General features: G+C 37.4%; 1 protein-coding gene across 6 annotated transcripts in view; it reads left to right on the forward strand.

Moving 5' to 3' along the window:
• Positions 1–20,230, forward strand: part of CYLD (CYLD lysine 63 deubiquitinase) — a 56,555-nt gene continuing 36,325 nt past the window's right edge. The window contains exons 1-5 of one of the 6 annotated variants that reach the window (XM_009250712.4): positions 1–84; positions 721–800; positions 7,522–8,148; positions 9,549–9,851; positions 12,217–12,322. In XM_009250712.4, the coding sequence (XP_009248987.1) occupies positions 7,645–8,148; positions 9,549–9,851; positions 12,217–12,322 (913 nt within the window). In that variant the 5' untranslated portion in view covers positions 1–84; positions 721–800; positions 7,522–7,644. 6 annotated transcript variants of the gene reach the window in all.

The following is a 20,230-nucleotide window of genomic DNA, read 5'->3' on the forward strand; positions in this document are numbered from 1 at the left end:
CTCTCCCCTGGGCGGTTTGGAGGCGGGGCAGGTGGGGGCGGGCCCAGGTAGCAGGTTTGGCTGCGCGGGGGCCGCGCGTCGGAGGTAAATACTAGGGCGGTGGGTGTGGGGAGCCGGGGCCGGCCCGGGACGCGGGCTGGGGAGCCGGGGCGAGGGGCGACGCCCCGCCGCCCGAGGTTAGTGAATGAGCGGGCGGCGGGCGGCCGGCGGGCGGCCGGATCCCCTCGGCGCAGCCGCCTGGCCTCAGGGCGTCCGGAGCCGCCGCGGCGACCATCGGGCCCTCGGCGCCGGCCCGTTAGTTGCCCGGGCCCGAGCCGGCCGGGCCCGCGGGGTGCCGAGCCCGCTGACGTCAGCCCGGGCTTCCCCCCCAACCGGGGCTTCCCCATCCCCCGAGGCTTCCCGGGAGGGCTCCGAGTCCGGAGAGCGTGCGGGGTCGCCACCGTCGGGACCCCCGGAGGAGAGAGGACTTGGGGCGGGAGCCACGCGGGACGCTGCCCCCCTCCCGCCCCCTACCCCATTTACAGATTGGGAGACTGAGGCACAGGCCGCTGGCGGGCCCCGACGGCCACGGTTGGCCTCAGGAGCCCGGGGCTGTGATTCCTACCGACCGCGCCGCGGGGCGTATGTACCGATCGATTTTGCGGGTGTTGGTGGCTCCCGTCCAGGAATCGCAGTCGGGGTTCTGGCCTCGTTAATGGCGTGTTCTGCTTTTTCTTTCAGTTTCCCCCTTTCCAGGGTGAGGATGGTTCTACACAGCCACCCGGAGTTCCTTAGTTGAAAGGTGCGCCCCGTTGTGACAGGTATTCTTTCTTTATGTTTTTCTTTCATGTTAACAATCGAGGGGGGTGGGGGGCGAATGGGGGGCGGGGTGAAGTCATGAAATCTTCAGGAAGATGGTGTTGAGTTTGGTACTCAGCTGGGTCAGCTGCCGGTTATTCATGTACTTGGCATCGTTTCTCTTCCACCCCTTGGCATTTGAATGTTTTAGGATAGTTGTCATCTTCCAGCCACCAAGCCTGTGGCCTTGCAATCTCCCAGCCCCCATCATCCCTGCCACCTTCTTCTCCTCAATTTTTCCTGGAAAGTTTTATCCTTAGCTCAGCTAAGGAGCATGCCTACCTTGCTTTTGAGTTCGGGCTAATTAGGGATCTTAATAAGATTGTTCATTTTGCAATCATTGGCTCTCAGAGAAGCACCCAGGCCTTGAGAGGGTGTTCATTTGATTGTTGGCTTTCTACACACCCCCTCATGCCCCAAGTAGACTGAATGGCCTTAAGAATTTAGCCTCCCATTCCCCACTGAGCAGTAGGTGGATTTGAACTAGAACAGTATTAGGAGAAAATGATTTGCTAGAAATTCTTATTGAAGTAACACCCAGAACATTCTCTAATATTCTGCTGCAAAATTGTATAGTATTCTTGCAAATAAACCTTCCTCTGGGTGGTAACTTTTGTGAGAAGCAGATAAGGCTTGTTATATAAAGCACAACTAACATTAAGCAGCAATGATTTTTATGGTCTGGCACACCTAAACTGTGGTTTTGTTTGATTTAAGGAAGTTTCCAACACAAGGAGAGAGAAAGGAATAGTTATGTTGTTTGTCAAACTATTAGTATTTTGTTCCTGATTTTCACACTATGATTTAAATTAGTTTTTTTTTTCATTGGTTGTACAGAATTTATAAGCATCATACATGCTAGTGAGGCTCTAGGAAGCTAGTATCAAATAAACCTCAAAACAACTTGGTTTCATAATTGTGAAATTTTCCGTATTTGTTGCTTCTTATATGTATAACAATGAAGTGGTTTAGTATGATTTCATTTTATCCAGAGAATTAGTGAAGTTTTAGGCAAAATTCATGAAATACTCCCAATTCCTGAGTCTTTTTCTTTTCTCTTTCTCTTGGTTTAATCCCTTAAACAGGAGGAGGAAATGCAATTTTGTTTTCACTGTTACCACTTGAGTCTTTCATTCATTTCTCTGTATTCAGCGCCTAGCATATGCCAGGCTCTCGTGTGGGCACTGGATAATATAAAAATGAAGGACTTGGGGAATTCACAGTTTGGCAGTGGAGTGGCTAGGTTTAACACTAGAGAGGCAGCAGTATTCCTTGTTCCAGTGGGAATATGCAGATGTGAGAGGCTCTTCTTTTCTTTTTTTTTTAACCTTATAAATCCCACTTATATTAGGGACTGTGTACTTGTGACACAAATTAGTCATTGAGGAAAATTAAAACGGATTCAGTCTTTTTTCTGGCCACGGAATCTCTGTATCTGTATTCTTTAGCTGTTTAGAAATATATCAACTTCGTCTTTTAGTGAGAGATGTTCCTTTTTAAAAGGATAATCATTCTAGCTATCCAGAAGCTTTTGGAAAAAGGCCCACATGTCTTCTTTCTTTGGTGTTCAGGCTGACCTTCCTACCTCTTTGCCATTTATAATTAGGGGCAGAATTAAGTATTGTAATTTTTATTCTAATTTAGATAGCTTCATGTGGTTTTTAGAACAAGCAGGATGTCTTAGGAGATGCAAAAAGCTCTTGAATTGGATCTTTCTTTGTGAGATCATTATGAACAATATAACCTGATAACTTGAGAATCAGAAAAACACTGCATCTTCTGGATAGGTTAACCATTGTTAGTTTTCTGTAGCTACTGATGTTCATTTGTACTATATGTTGCCTTTCAGAATGTGGTAATTGTAATCTTTAACATTTTCATGTAAAATGTATTTCCTGATCATCTTTCCATTGTCTTCATGGAAAATTGATAAATATTTGTGCCTTCCAACCCTCGTCTTGGTTTAATGACTTTATATTAATACAAGTAAGCTCTCCTTTACTCAGAATCCAGACCATCAACAAGCTCAGATAACCAGAAATGTTTTCAAATCTATGTGAACCTGAACTGTTCTTCTTCGTCAGTGTCCTCAAAGGAAAGGCCTTCTGTTCAACATGGCTTTAGGGTTAAACATATTATTGTGTTTCAACTTGTTGGTAATTTTCATTCAGTATTTATTACCAAGATATTCATAATAACACAGTTATCCAGCCTGAAGTAAGATAGTATTTAGATGAGTCATTTGTGATATTCTCACTCAAAGTGATTCAACCTGCAAAATAATAAGAGAATACAAGTGAAAATTTCTCCCTTCACACTGACCCCTCACCCCCACCTGCCCTACAGTGACTTTGAATTTAGCTGTGCTTCTTTTTCCTTCAGTTGTCTTACTGTTCTCTAGGCCTTTACTTAAAGGCAGAAGCTGAGTGAATGTGGATTGATGTTGGGTTTTTTTTTTGTGTGTGTTCTTTCTTTCCTCTTTTTTTTTTTTTTTTTGAGACCAGGTCTTGCTCTGTCACCCAGGCTGGAGTGCAGTGGCGTGATCATAGCTCTCTTCAGCCTGGACCTCCTGGGCTCTAGCAATCTTCCCATCTTCCAGAGTAGCTGGGACCCTGAGTGACTGGGCCCACAGGCAGACACCACCACACCCAGCTAATTTTCTTTTCTTCCTTTTGGGACAGGCTCTCATTCTGTCACCCAGGCAGGAGTGCAGTAGCGCTATCACAGCTCACTAAAGCCTTGAACTCCAGGGCTTAGGGGATCCTCCCACTTCAGCCTCGAAAGTGCTGGGATTACAGGAGTGAGCCACTGTGCCTAGCCTAGACGATGTAGTTTTCAGTATCTAACTCTGTACTGAAAGTGTAAAAAATACCAAACTAACAAACCAACCTTCTTGATGATAGATAACTCATTTACAATGTGATTTAGATCTTTCCCTTCATATTGTGTTGAGTCAGTTTTTACTGCTTGGGGTACCTAAGACTTTAACTATTTAACTACTATGCACATCCCAGTGAAAGTAGACTGTTGGTGTTACATTCACTTCTACAGTGGGGAGAAATGTATGTTAGCATATTTTTATTGTAATACTGGTATTTTGAGTACATAAAATAAATATATATGTATATATATATTATGGAGTGTGTATATATGTGAGAGAGTGTGTGACAGGGTCTTGCTTTTTCACCCAGGCTGAAGTGCAGTGGCGTGATCATGGCTCACTGCAGTCCCTCCCTCCAGGGCTCAAGCCATCCTCCCACCTCAGCCTCACAAGTAGCTGGGACTACAGGCACATGCCATCACACCTGGCTAACTTTTGTACTTTTTGTAGAAATGAGGTTTCACTATGTTGCACAGGCTGGTCTCAAACTCCTGGGCTCAAGCTGTCTACTCACCTTGGCTTCCCAAAGTGTTGGAATTACATGCATGAGTCACTGTGCCTGGCTGAGAATATTAATGATCCATTCAGTTGATTGCCTTGTATATCTCTAGACTCGAGCCGTTAAGTTTCCCATTCAACTTTCTCTATCAGTTGCAGTGAAGAGAATCAGTTTTTAATAAGAGAGTTTCAAACTTGTTCTTAGTGTATTCTTTCTGAAAGAGGAAAGGCTGTATCCTTTATTTTTGGATAATGCTTTTGAAATATTTGATAACTTGTGCTTGACTATTCTAGTTGTCTAACACGACCCATCCTGTTGCTAAGTCTAAGCTCATTTCCACTTGTGCTAATGAAAGTTAGGAAAAAAGTTACCACTCCTTGTAGAGTTCACTTTAAAATATGGTACTTGAAAGCTATAGTTTATTACCCTAAAACATTTTTATAAACCTAGCAGTTATATCAATTTTTACTGTGGATTCTCTTCCTTAAATTATTTCAGAAAGCAAGCTTATAATCAAATTTATTTAACATAATGTTCTAATGCACATATAGTAATTTAGTCTTAATACATTATTAGTATTAATGATTTTTATTTTAAATTGTGGCATGAACGGTTAAGCTACAGGACCAATAGAGTAGGAGCTGTTGGTATAAAGCAATTGTTAAGATTCAAGGAAGTTTCTGATTGTAATATTTGAAGACATTATTCTTAGGAATTTTAAAAAAGAATTTCTTTTCAAAATAGAATTGCTTTACCTTTTTCAAAAAAATTTTGGCCCTAAAAATCGAAATACATTTTAAAGAGAACCAAAACAACAGCTCATTTTTTTGAAAGTTGCTTTTTGACTGTCTTAACCTTCTGCGAGTGACCAGAATCTCTATTCAATAAAGCCTATGTGCCCTTTGCTCCTAAAGACTCTTTCAGAATGTATGCATTCCTCTTTTCATGATTGTTGCTTTGTTTTTTCAAACACACAAACATATTTCACTACCTGGTTTCTCAGAACTGATTTGAAGCGGTAAGTTGGAAAGGAACAAGGCCGTAAAAGGAGTCAAATGCATACAGCAGGAAACCACAGAAAATGGCTGATTGCAAGGGAAAACTCTAGACAGTAGATCTGTAGAAAGCATTCGCGACCTCAGGAAGCATAAGATACAGCCTTTTAACAAAATAACAGCCTTGCAGATCAAGAGTTATGCAAAATAATTTACAGTCATAATGATACATCAATGATCAAGAAAAAAATAAGGACATTTTCTTGTGGAAAGTGTTGACATGTTAAAAGCATTTTGGTCAAAAAGAACCAACACTTCAGTTTGGTCCTTTAAAGGAATAGAACCAAATTGAGGGGTTGGATAGCTGTTTGGGCAGCCCTTATAAGGAGTTTTGTTTATATCGTGTCAAGATAGAGGTTTCCACAGGTGTCTTATATAAGTGGCAAATATAAATTGATCCCATTCTTGCTGAAGTAGACAGTGCCCTCAAGTGGAATTAAAACAAACACACCACAAAAAAGAAGAAAAAAAGAGAACCACTTCATGCTACCTCTGCTTTTACCCTCACTGAGTGTTACACAGATATTTCAGTCAGTCATGTTGGTTTGAAGGAGGTGCCTAACCTGTATCTTGTCTTGGCTAAACCACATGTCTCATGCTGGCTTGTAGAGGGAGAGACTTTTAGAAATGTTACCATTATGGAATACTTCATTATCTAGCAGTGCTTTCTGAAAGAAGTGTTCCGCTGTGTATAGATTTACCAAGTTGTTTGATCATTAAGTGATTAAATCTAAAATTTGGTTCTTTAGTTTTAGGAGTATTTATTTTTTAATTGCTAGAATAAAATAAATATGATAGTGCTATCAATTGCAGCCATTACCCAGAATAATGGAAATGGATACCTCTATCTCAAGGAAGGATGAAATGAAAGTACTGTCTTTGGAAACCAGATAGCCACATTCTTATGACAGGGATACCTAGGAACTATTGTTTTCAGCAGGAAATTAATTAAAATAATGAAGTAAAGTCTCAGTTTGAATTAATGAAATTGTGTAGTTTTTTAACCATTAGTTAAAATAGGTTTGAGAATGAGGCTACTTCATTGGAAAGATTATTATTCTTGCAAAAATTTTAAATGAGGACCAGGTGCAGTTGCTCATGCCTTAATCCTAGAACCTTGGAAGGCCAAGGTGGGAGGATCACTTGAGCCCAGGAGTTTGAAACTGCAGTGAGCTATGATTGCACCAGTGTACCCAAGCCTGGGTGACAGAGTGAGACCCTGTCTCAAAAATAAATAAATAAAAAAAAGAAATGAAAATTTGAAAAAGAAATAATAGAAAGAAATTATAATGCAGTTATATCATGATATTCCCTTGCTATGTAGTACAAGTTTTGATGCTACAAAATTGTTAACATATTTTTAATATAGTCATATTATAATATCTGATATTTGCAATTTGAGAAATCAGATAACTATGATTAATGTGATGAACACTGCCCATCTTCAGATAAAATATATGAAATGAAGTTGAGTCAGAGGTAAAATGTCCCGTTATCACAATATGGCCATATCATAGCTATCATTTATAGGCATGAGCCACACAGCTCAGCCCCAAATGCTACTTTTAAAAGTTTATTAGTGTCAGAATATGGGACAGTCCTGGTGGCTTACGACTGTAATCCCAGTGTGTTGGGAGGCCAAGACAGGAGGATTGTTTGAGCACAGGAGTTCAAGACCAGCTTAGGCAACATAGTGAGACCCTGTCTCTACAAAAAATAGAAAGCTTAGCTGTGTGTGGTGATACACGCCTATAATACCAGTTACTCGGGAGGCTGAGGTAGGAGGATCACTTGAGCCTGGAAGGTCGTGGCCACAGTGAACCGTGATTGTGCCACTGCAGTCCAGCATGGGCAACAAGAGTGAGACCCTGCCTCAAAACAAATAAATAAAAATAAATTTTAAAAAGTTAGAATATGTATATAAGTGTAATCTTTAAAAGTTTTTACTAGAATCTGATTTTATAAATTTCAGTGTCTTGGAAGCAAACATTATTGTGTTGTCTTTGAAAGTACTTTACAATTGGATTTCATTAGTTAAATATGCACAGTTACAGTAGATAAAAGTAATATACTGTATGTCTTTTAGCCCTTTTAGATATTTTTTGAAGATATTTCATTTGTGTGCATGTGTTTACTGGTCAAATGAAAATTTTAAAAGTCTTCAGTCTTAATTTTCAGTCATGTAGAATGAAGTCTAAAGTTTATTTTTGCTTTTTCACTAGGCATTTTGATTTCCTTTCTTTTTACAGCATGGACACCACGTTGCTGAAAACATGCTTTGGGACTGTCACTGAATTTATCTTTTGCGGTTTTATGACAAAGTTATTAGTAGTTTCCTTTTTTTGAATTAGTATTTTGAAGTTAATATCACAATGAGTTCAGGCTTATGGAGCCAAGACAAAGTTACTTCACCCTACTGGGAAGAGCGGGTTTTTTATTTGCTTCTTCAAGAATGCAGCGTTACAGACAAACAAACACAAAAGCTCCTTAAAGTACCGAAGGGAAGTATAGGACAGTATATTCAAGATCGTTCTGTGGGGCATTCAAGGATTCCTTCTGCAAAAGGCAAGAAAAATCAGATTGGATTAAAAATTCTAGAGCAACCTCATGCAGTTCTCTTTGTTGATGAAAAGGATGTTGTAGAGATAAATGAAAAGTTCACAGAGTTACTTTTGGCAATCACCAATTGTGAGGAGAGGTTCAGCCTGTTTAAAAACAGAAACAGACTAAGTAAAGGCCTCCAAATAGACGTGGGCTGTCCTGTGAAAGTACAGCTGAGATCTGGGGAAGAAAAATTTCCTGGAGTTGTACGCTTCAGAGGACCCCTGTTAGCAGAGAGGACAGTCTCCGGAATATTCTTTGGAGTTGAATTGCTGGTAAGTTTGATAAACCACTTTAGTAGTGTGTTTGTTTGTGTTCATGTGTCTATGTGTATTTGTATGCACATACGTATTTTTCTCATTTAAATACGAAATAAATTTTCCCAAGAGTCTTCCGTAATTTTTAATATTCATCATCCTTGCTGATGAATCCATGTTGTGGTTGAATCCATAATCCAAAACTTGCTTATAGTTGTCACTGATAATATGTGTGAAAATCACCTTGGAGTTTATTTCTGTTGGAAAGAGACCAAAGAACTCTGTGATATGTTTCCAAGCTTAATATTCATTCTTGAGAACTTAAATGTCAATTATATTTTGACATTCTTGCAAATAGAATTTTATGCCTTCTTTGCTTCTTGATTTAATGTTTTTGTTTACTTTTTAATGATGAATTGCGAAGATGTAAAGATGATGTCGAAACTTTTAAAAAACTATGTACTATGATAGGAACACACAAAGAGATTCACCTGGTTATTGCAGACATATATATTTTAGAAATTTTAACATTGCCTATATTAAACATGAATGCTACCAGTTGTAAATAGTTACATCAAAATTGTTAATTACCTTGCGTTATCATCTATAGGTTTCTTAGTTCTTCTTAATGTATGTTATTAAATAACAATTTAGATATAAGATTTTTGAAAAAAAGTTGCAGAAATTTAAACTTGCTTATAATTGTCCCTGATAATATATGTGAAAATCCTTAGAATTTATTTCTACCGGAAGGAGACCCAAGAATGCTGTGATATGTTTCCAAACTTAATATTCATTCACAAGAACTGAACTGCCAATTACATTTTGACACTCTTGCCAATAGAATTGCATGTCTTCTTTGCTTCTTGATTTAATTTTTTTTAAAAGCAGTGATTGTAAACAATTAGGAATTTGAATCCCAGTTAAGCCATTTACTAGCTGGGTTGCCAGGTTACTTAACAAAGCTACTTAACTTCTCTAATTCTGCATCCTTACCTGTACAATGGTGTTAATAGTACATGACTTGTAGTGTTTTTGTGGTACATTGATACAGGATTTAAGCACAGTGACTGACAATAAGTGCTTAATGAATGGAGCTAACATTACTGCTATTTTAAAGTAACATTTTCTTTTTATAACCAAATTAATGTTAGAATCACAACGTGGAATTCAGCCTAGCTTTCTCATGATAGAGTTATGAATTGAAATTATCAGATAATATTATTTCAGCATCAGATACAACTTCTTTTTTTTAAACACTCTAAATCCAACAGAAACTGCTAATAATTATATTTCTTATTATATGTATCATTTAGAATTTTTCCAGAGTGATTTTCCTGAAATCCCTAGAGTGAACCCCTTTTCCTATGGATCGTCTTTCTATATCTATTTCTTTCCCTTCTCTCTTAAAAAACTAGGAAGAAGGTCGTGGCCAAGGTTTCACTGACGGGGTGTACCAAGGGAAACAGCTTTTTCAGTGTGATGAAGATTGTGGCGTGTTTGTTGCATTGGACAAGCTAGAACTCATAGAAGACGATGACACTGCATTGGAAAGTGATTATGCAGGTCCTGGGGACACAATGCAGGTCGAACTTCCTCCTTTGGAAATAAACTCCAGAGTTTCTTTGAAGGTTGGAGAAACAATAGAATCTGGAACAGTTATATTCTGTGATGTTTTGCCAGGAAAAGAAAGCTTAGGATATTTTGTTGGTGTGGACATGGTAAGAAAATTTTGGATTAAATATCTTTGTGATATATATATTAGTTTATATATATATATGTGTATATATATAAACATATATATATACACACATATTATGTATAGTTTATATATATATGTATTAGTTTTGGGACCAATTTACTTGCAAATTGAACACTTTGAATATTTAACGTGATCTAATTTGGAGTACTTTAAAGAACATGTTCTAGTTTATCTTTGGTAAAGGAGCATTGAAATAGAATGGGGTCTAGATACAGATTACATTTACTTTTTTTTTTTTCCCATTTGAATAAACTAGAATAATGTTCTCTATCTTTAAATTTGCCTTATTGTAGCTGACCAGTAGACAAAACAAAACAAGACAAAACACAATTATATTACTTGAAGTCCTATTTTTCTTTATTTTGAAACAGTTTTTGGGGTAATCTATTTTTTTGTGATATTCTACACAATTTAATGGCTGAACTGATATTAATAATTAGTATAAAAATCATAGAAAATACCTGAGTAGAGGAAAACCACATTGATTCTGAGGAATAGACAATTAGAATATCTCATAGGATTTCATTCATTTTAAAAACCTTTTTTAATTGTGGTAAAATATACATAACAAACTTTATCATTTAAGCATTTTTAAGTGTTCATACAGTGGCATTAAGTGTATTCACATTGTTGTACTGTCACCTATTCATTTCCAGAACTTTTTCATCATCCCAAACTGAAACTCTGTGCCTGTTTAACAGTAACTGCCCACTTTCCCCAACCTCTGCTAACCACAGTTTCTTCTGATTTCTGTATCTGAATTTGCCTGTTCTAGGCTCCTCATAAGAGTGGAGTCATACCACATTTGACCTTTTGTTTGTGTCACTTATTTTTAATGTTTCCTTACAATCATACTTGTTAATAATGGATCCATTCCAGTGTGGCTGATGGAATTATACCTGTGGCATTGAGAGAATGAGAAGAGAAAGGCTGAGACCATTTTTATCATATATTGAACATATGGGCAAGACTTTGTTATGTATAAAGAAGGAAATTCATATGGAATTACTGAACACTAGAATGAGTTAGGAGGCGATGTGAGTAGTAATCTCTTATACTCACAATGGGGATGCTTTTAGTCATCATTTTTATCTATTCAGGTATACTTTTTGGTTGGTAAGCTAATGTTCTAGTGTAATGTTTCCTGTGCTTGAAAATTCCAGGAAATTCTATTTGATACTCATTGGTTAGTTAGAAAACAAACATTTACTCTTAACATGTGAAAAGTTAGAACCAGAGTAAAACATGCATGCCCCTCAGGATAGCTGTCAATAAAGCACTCCTTTTAACCAATATTCTTTAAATAGTAATTCAGTCTTTATTTCAAGGAGAATTGTGGCCTGCATGGAGGGAAGATTGGAGAAAGAGGGCCACTGGTCATTGGGGTTGGTCTCCCCTTGCATCAGGTTCTTTACCTTGGGCCTCAAACTTGGCAGAAGCTGTTTAGGGTTTAGGCCTTGCCTTTTTCAGATGGCGGTCTGGGGTCAGCTTGTCTACCTGGGGCAAGCTGCCTAGAGATTTGCCCTGCCAGCTTCTCTCCCTGCCTCTGTCTGTCCCATAGCTGACTTGTGCAGATGTTCATTCCAAACACTTCTATTATAGTCCTGGAGAGGAAAGTTCTGGCAAATGCTAGAACTTCTTTCTTTATCTCCTTTTCCTTCTATTCATCCTTTATTTCCAGGGACATTTTAGCATGCCATGCACATTGGTGCCCAGGGCAGTTGTCTGACTGGCCCGTCTACTGATGTAGTTCCCTGTACAGCACAGTGCTAGTTGGCACTATATTAGAATATGAAATAATTAAATATAAACATCTCCATCTTGGAGGAGATTCCTATATGCCCATAAAATGACAAAAGAATAATTAGAAAATAGACTTTTTATGTACAGAAAGGCATACAGAAGTTCAGATGGACTATTTAAATGCTCAGGGAATATGAAGAACTTAGGGCTAATTAGAGGCAGGTTTCTGGGTGAAATAATATTGTCTTTTTAAACCTCAAATGGGTGTTATCCTACAGATTCGTATTTATTGTTCAGTAAAGTATGAAAAACACTTTCAATTCTTTGCTTATCTGGGGGTTTACTATAACTTGGTTATTCTTGAATCTCATTTCCCTAAAGAAAAAAATGAACAAACAAATGAAAAAAGCAAGCCTTATTACTATGGCAACTATTCCTAATGTATTCTTTCTTTCTTTTAGGTAAAATTGTTAACATTGTTACCAATGTAAAATATTTTGGAGGATTCTTTATGGAAAATACAGACTTTCACATTTACATTTCATTGAGGAGGATTTTAATGTTTATTATTTAATTTCTAGGATAACCCTATTGGCAACTGGGATGGAAGATTCGATGGAGTGCAGCTTTGTAGTTTTGCGTGTGTTGAAAGTACAATTCTATTGCACATCAATGATATCATCCCAGGTATGTTTTCTTTGTTTTATACAGTTATAAGGCAAACTTTTTTTTTAAAATTTTTTATTTTTTTATTTCAATAAGTTTTGGGGGAACAGGTGGTGTTTGGTTACATGAATAAGTTCTTTCGTGGTGATTTCTGAGATTTTGGTGCACCCATCACCCGAGAAGTGTACTCCATACCCAATGTGTAGTCTTTTACCCCTTGCCACCCCCCATTCTTTCCCCCTGAGTCCCCAAAGTCCAATGTATTATTCTTACACGTTTGCATCCTCATAGCTTAGCTCCTACATGTAAGTGAGAACATACAGTGTTTGGCTTTCCATTCCTGAGTTATTATACTTCACTTAGAATAATAGCCTCCAATTCCATCCAGGTTGCTGCAAATGCCATTATTTCATTCCTTTTTATGGCTGAGTAGTATTCCATGGTGTGTGTGTGTGTGTGTGTGTGTGTGTGTATATATATATATATATATATATATGCTACATTTTCTTTATCGACTCGTTCATTGATGGGCATTTGGGCTGGTTCCATATTTTTGCAATCGCAAATTGTGCTGCTGTAAACGTGCATGTGCAAGTATCTTTTTCCTATAATGACTTTTTTCCTCTGGGTAGATTCCTAGTAGTGGGATTGCTGGATCAAACGCTAGAGCTACTTTTATCTTTAAGGAATCTCCACACTGTTTTCCACAGTGGTTGTACTAGTTTATGTTTCCACCAACAGTGTAAAAGTGTTCCCTTTTCACCACATCCATGCCAACATCTATTCTTTTTTGATTTTTTGATTATGGCCGTTCCTGCAGGAGTGAGGTGGTATCACATTGTGGTTTTGATTTGCATTTCCCTGATAATTGATGATGCTGAGCATTTTCCCATATGCTTGTTGGCTATTTGTATATCTTCTTTTGATAATTGTCTAAAAGTGGGCTAATGTCCTTAGCCCATTTTTTGATGGGATTGTTTTTTTCTTGCTGATTTGTTTGAGTTCTTTGTAGATTCTATATATTAGTTCTTTGTAGGATGTATAGATTGTGAAGATTTTCTCCCACTCTACTGATTGTTTCTTTTGCTGTGCAGAAGCCTTTTAGTTTAATTAAGTCTCATCTATTTATCATTTTTGTTGCATTTGCTTTCGGGTTCTTGGTTATAAAGTCTTTGCCTAAGCCAATGTCTAGAAGGATTTTTCCAATGTTATCCTCTAGAATCTTTATGGTTTCAGGTCTTAGATTTAAGTCTTTGATCCCTCTATATAAGGCAAACTTTCTAATATATATTTTGAGAAAGTAAATGTAAGCTTCAAGATATATTTTTAGAACTTGACTTTTATATTATGGAATTGTTATTAAATAGGATATCCTTTACCCTCAAATGAAAATAATTAAGATTTTTGTTTCCAGAAGTATATGAGTATAAGGGTGGCATTAATATGTTTTCATTCACTTTTTCATCACCTGTCCATTCTTAGTGGGGGAAAAAACCCTTCCTGTTAATTAGAAGGATCAGAAAATGTAATAAACTGCTACCTGAGTGAGAGCTTGGTTTAAACTAGAAGGCTTTACACAGACATTGGTCATCTAATCTAATCTAATGTACTGTGGAGAAGATTCTTGCTGGATGACCTATGAGATCCCTTTTAGTTTTGAGAAGGTGTGATTGATCAGGGATCAGGACTCTAGTCAGAAATAGATTGCTCAACTTTACATTTAGAAGAAAAATCAAGCAATCTTTTATTTTGCCATAAACAAGTAGCACCTAGTGTCTGCTGTCAGGTAGTTGACAATTTCTGTTGATAACAGCATCAACAGTTTCATTCCCCTGCTGTTAGTGGAACTCTCTGTGATACAGGCTAGTGCAATAAAGCCAACAGTGGCAGTCAGAGATGGTGATTCTCATTGAGCATTATGCAACTCTGATTAAAATGTCAGAAGGCCTGCAGGCAGACTGTAGCCAGGAATGTACCAGGCCCTGAGTTAGATGACTTAATACTTTTTTACATTCTTAACAAACTTATAATGTAGGTCTTTAATGATCCCCATTTTGCTGATAAAAAGCTGGTGCTCGGATGGACAACCATTACCAAAATCAAAGTAGATAGCAGAGCCAGAATTTAAATCCACACCTGTCTGATTAGAAAGCTGTGCTCTTTTCAGTACCTCCCCACCCCGAATCCTATCTGTATATTTAGGATGTGAAGACCTGCATAGAAAACCATACTTCTCAGTCTCACATGTATACTTGGGAATATTGTTTCCATGGAGATATATTTTGTCTCTAATTCTATAAAAGCTGAATTTTACTATAGCAAGGATCACAATTGAATAAGCAAACTGAATTGTTTTTTTTTTTCAGGTCATTTCAGGTCCTCAGTTTCTTTTGTTGTAAAAATGAAAGGGCTAATACTAGATGATTCTTAAGGTTCCTTTTAGCCTGCACTGTTTGCGCTTCCTGTTTTCCTGTTGCTGAGGCAAGTAATCAATGCTTCTTTTTCAAGTTAGGGCATGCTTTCTGCTTTAGTTTTTAGCTTTACAGCAACAGCACATTAATTTAGTTGGAGGTATAGGATTCAAATGATAGCTTTATTTCAATTTTACTTCGTCAAAGTGTAACATACTTTGCTTTACTTGATGTTTGTAAAATCAATTTTTAATTTATTGCAAATTGAATTCCTAGCTATTTTTCATTTTGCTTCCCTTTGGGAACAAATGATTTACATTCAGGAAAAAGCATATATGTGCTTGATATTTTACTTGGCAAAATTTAATTTAGTTTTTCATGATTTTTTTTTTTTTTTTTTTTTTTTTTTGAGACGGAGTCTCGCTCTGTCGCCCAGGCTGGAGTGCAGTGGCGTGGTCTCTGCTCACTGCAACCTCCGCCTCCTGGGTCCATGCCATTCTCCTGCCTCAGCCTCCCGAGTAGCTGGGACCACAGGTGCCCGCCACCACACCCGGCTAATTTTTTGTATCTTTAGTAGAGATGGGGTTTCACCATGTTAGCCAGGATGGTCTTGATCTCCTGACCTCATGATCCACCCGCCTTGGCCTCCCAAAGTGCTGGGATTACAGGCGTGAGCCACCGCGCCCAGCCTAGTTTTTGACGATTGTTAATGGAGATAATACAATTTATTTTATGAATTAAAATACTTTTAAATATTATAATAAATGCTTATGGTTTACAAAACAGTTTAATAAAAGGCCATTCCTTCATTCAGATATTATTAAGCCCTTACCTAGATGTTGGGGATATAGTGGGAAGCAAAACTGGTAAAAATTCTTCTCTTGTGGAGTTTTCATTCTAGTGAGTGGAGACAGACAGTAAATATGTAATGTGTATGATCAATTACATGATAATAAGATGAAAAATGATAAACACGGTGAGGAGGAAGGGAGCACTGGGTTGTAGGGCGGGATTTTTCAATTTCATATAGGGTAGTTCTGATGAACCTTCTAATAAGGTGACATTTGAGCTCTTGACATGAAGGAAGTTTGGGAGAGAACATGTGGATTCCGAGGGAGAGCCCAAGGCCGCAGCCAGCGTGGCCAGTTGGAGCAACGTGAAGAGTTGACTGTGACTGCAGCAGATGGAGTGAGGGGGAAAGTTGTAGGAGCCGCAGTGGGAGCTGGAACAGGTAGTGCTAAGTGGGCTGTTGTGTGGATTCTTGGCTTTCATAGTGACAGAGGTGGGGAGCTATAGGTGGGTTTTGAACAAAGGACAATTCACCCTAATTTGCATTTTTAAATGATCTCTCCGGCTACCTGTTAAGAATAAACTAGACAGAGGACAGAAACAGGGAGACCAGGAAGGAGACTGTTGTAGTTATCCACGTGAGAGACGGTGGTGGCTGGGATTGGGGTGGTATGAAGAGGATGGTAAGTGAAGGATTTGGATATAATGTAAAGATCCCATCAGGATTTGCAGATGGGTTGGGTGTGAGGTTTGAGAGAGAGAACAGAATCAAGGATGATTCCAAGGTTTGGACTGAGCAATTGGTAGGCTGGAGAGGCAATTTACCCAGGTGGGAAAGACAACAGGAAGAGCATGCGTCGGGGAGTGGGAGTTGGAAGTCAGGATCTTGGTTTTGATCATGTTAAAATTGAGTTAGCTATTAAACAATTTCCTTTGAATGTTTATGTTAATATTATATGAATTCATGTTTAATCCTTAAAAAATGGGCAATGTGCTCATCATTTTCATATTTGAGAAACTTTTGGCCGGGTGCAGTGGCTTATTCTTGTAATCCCAGCACTTTGGGAGGCCGAAGTGGGCAGATCAAGTGAGGTCAGGAGTTCGAGACCAGCTTGGCCAACATGGCGAACCCCCCCGTCTCTACTAAAAATAAAAAAATTAGCCAGGAGTGGTGGCGGGCACCTGTAGTCCCAGCTACTCAAGAGGCTAAGGCAGGAGAATCGCTTGAACCTGGGAGGTGGAGGTTGCAGTGAGCTGAGATTGTGCCATTGCACTCCAGCCTGGGTGACAGAGCGAGACTCCATCTCAAAAAAGAAACTTTTTACTGTAGAATGTATTTGCAAAAGTATATATAAGAACATATATTAAGAATAATAATGAACACTCATGAAACTGACCATCTAGGTTAAGGAACAGAACATTAGAAGTACCTTAAAAACCACCTGCAATACCTTGTTTTCATTGTAATTGCAATCTCTCCCTAGAGGTGACCACTATTCTGATTTTTTCATTAATTATTTCCTTGCTTTTCATAATTTAATTATATCTCTATAACTAAACAATATACTGTTTAGCCTGCTTTTGAACTTAATGTAGTTAAAATCTTACTGATTTTTAAATTACTTGCATCATTTACTTAAAATGTATTTTGAGATTCTTTTCTGTGGATGAGGGTATTAGTAGTTTGTTCACTCTCACTGCTTCATAGTATATTTCGTCGTGTGACTATCCCACAGTTTGGTGCTCATTGTAATATTAATGGACACTTGGGTTTTAGGTTGTTTCCACCTCCTTTTCAACACTTGGTACTGATTAAAATTTTTGCCAGCCTGATAGCTGAGAAATGGTATCTCAAGGTGGTTTAAAAGTTTGTAGTTCCCTGATTACAAGTAGGATCAAACAGCCTTTTATATGTTTATACAACATTTGTGTCTTCTATTAAACAAGTATTTTTTGCCTGTTTTTCTGTTGAGTTGCTCATTTATTGATTCATGAGTTCTCTAGTTTTAGAATTTTAATAAAACATCTTTTAACGTTTTGTTATGACATTTTAAACAGAAAAACTGAAAATTTTATATTGAGCATCCTTATGCATATCATCTAGATCCTACAATCAACATCTTACTTGCTTTGTATGTATCTGTCCACCTCTCTATTCATGTACTTATCTGTCACGTTTTCTTGTGCATTTCACATTAAGTTGCAGATACCAGTTCACTTCCTCCTAAATACTTCAGTGTGCATCTAATTAACTAGAGATGAGTATTTAGGGTTTTCTTTTTCATTTCAGATAGAAGTCACACATATAATGACATACATATGGATTTATTTGGGTTTTAACTAATATATATATACCCTTGAATTAGAAACCTCTATCAAGTTATTAAAACAATTTTAAGAAGAAATCATTCATATATCTCAAATCAAAATTAAAAAGTACAATAAAATATCTCATTTCCATTTTTATCCCCTCTGCCTCAGTTGCCTGCTTACTCCGTCCTTTGTTTCTCACTAGTCACAGTTTTTATGAATTTCTTATATATCTTTCCAGTGTTTCTTTATACAATATAAATATTCTTATTCCCCCTTCCCTTTTAATTCAAGAAGTATACTAGATACATTATTCTGCCGTTTGCTTTATTCTCTTAATTTTATATGTTAGAACTCTTTGTATATTTGCAAACAGAGTTTCTTGTTTTCTATAGTGTATAATTTTCCATTGTGTGGAAAAAAATTCCATAATTTATTTAACCAGTTTCCTATCAATGGATATTTGGGTTGTTTCTGACTTTTTGATATTGCACACAATGTTACTGTAACCTGTACATATCTGTTTCCCACATGTGCTAGCATATCTGGAGGATATATTCCCAGAAGTGGAGTTGCTTGATGAAAGGGTGTATGCGTTGGTATTGTTCTGGATATTGTTAATTGCCTTCAGTCGTAGATATAACAATTTATATTCCTGCCAATAGAATACAAGGGTAACTTATAGCTTTCCCATGAGAGTGTGTTATTAACTTTTTTCCAATCTGATAGATAAAAAATATATTTCAGTGTATATAATACATTTGCAAATAGAAATTTGCATTTCTCTGAGTGATGTTGAACAGTTTTGCATATGATTAAGGGCAGTTTTTCTTTCTGTGAACTGTTTGCATCTGTTGCCTATTTTTAAATTGGGTTAGGTTATTGGTCTTTTTTCTCACTGATTTCTTCACGTGTTAGGGTGGCAAACTCTTTTGTGATGCAAGGTGCAAATGTTGCCCACTCTTCCACCCTCATTTGTCATTTGTCTTTTTTTTAAATTGCTTATTTATCTGGTCACCCTCATTTGTTTTTATTGTGGTAAAATATACCTAACAGGATGTACCATTTTAACAATTTTAAGTGTATAATTCAGTGTAAGTATGTTTACAGTTGTGCAGCCATCACCACTATTTCCAGAAACTTTGTTCATTATCCCAAATAGAAACTCTATGCTCATGAAGAGATAGCTGCCGGTTCCTCTTTCCCTCTAGCCTCTGCTCATCTCTGTTCTCTGCTCTCTGTCCTTATGACTTTGCCTACTCTGGGTATCTCATATTAGTGGAATCATACATTTGTCCTTTGGATCTGGTGCATTTCACTTAGTGTGATGTTTTTGACTTTGGTGCTTTTTACCATGCAGGATTTATAAAATTTTTATGCTGTTGTATTCTTTTTGTTTTAATAGATTCTGGATTTTGAGTTACTCTAAGGTTATAAAGGAATTTCCCTGTGTTTTCTTCTAGTACTCTGTGGTTTTAGTACATATCTCTATATCTATCTATCTATCTATCTATCTATCTATCTATCTATCTATCTATATCTTTGACCCATTTCTGTTTTATATGGTATATGATGTGAAATATAAATCCAATCTAGTTTTTATTTTTGCCCACAGGTAGAAGATACCCTGTTGTCTTAGTATCATTTATTAAAAAGTCCATCTTTACTGGTTTGAGAGGCCACTTTCATCATACTAAATTTCCATGTATAGTGTGGTATATTTCTGGACTTTCTGTTCTATCTCCCCACATTTCAATACCACATTGTTCTTAATGATTTTTAAAAAATTGTATATATTCATAGGGTACAAGTGTAATTGTGCTACACTGCTGTATTGCATTGTGGTGAGGTCAGGGCCTTCAGCACATCCATTACTGGAGCAATGCACATTGTACCCACCAAGCAACCTCCTATCATCCACCCCCCGCCACCCCAAGTCCCCTTTGTTCACCTTTCCACACTCTGCTTCCATGTGTGATTCTTTATGTGTTTTAATATTATTAACACTAGTCTCCTCTCACTGTTCTTTTGAATTTTCCTGTTCTATACTGTTTTCAAAATAGTTGTCTTCTTGATAGTTTTGCATTTTCACATTTAAGTGTGTTATTCACTTAGATTTGGTTTTGTACAGGATATGAAATATGGGTACAGATATCCAATTTGACCTTCCATGCTTGCTGTGTATAAATCAAGTTTCCAGATGTATACGTGTGGATCTTTCTGAGCCGTGTTATTTTCCTACACTAAAGCCTGTCCATAGCTTTAGAAGTCTTGGTAGCTGTGAGAGTACATTTCCATTGTTCGTTTTCTTAATGAATGTCTTGGCTATTGTTAGCCTTTGGGCTTCATTGTAAGTTTAACTATCAGCTTCTCAAATACTATAAGAGAGTTCTGTTAGGATTTTGGAATTGCAATTAAT

Source organism: Pongo abelii, chromosome 18 (genome assembly GCF_028885655.2).
Source record: "Pongo abelii isolate AG06213 chromosome 18, NHGRI_mPonAbe1-v2.0_pri, whole genome shotgun sequence".
NCBI lineage: Eukaryota > Metazoa > Chordata > Mammalia > Primates > Hominidae > Pongo > Pongo abelii.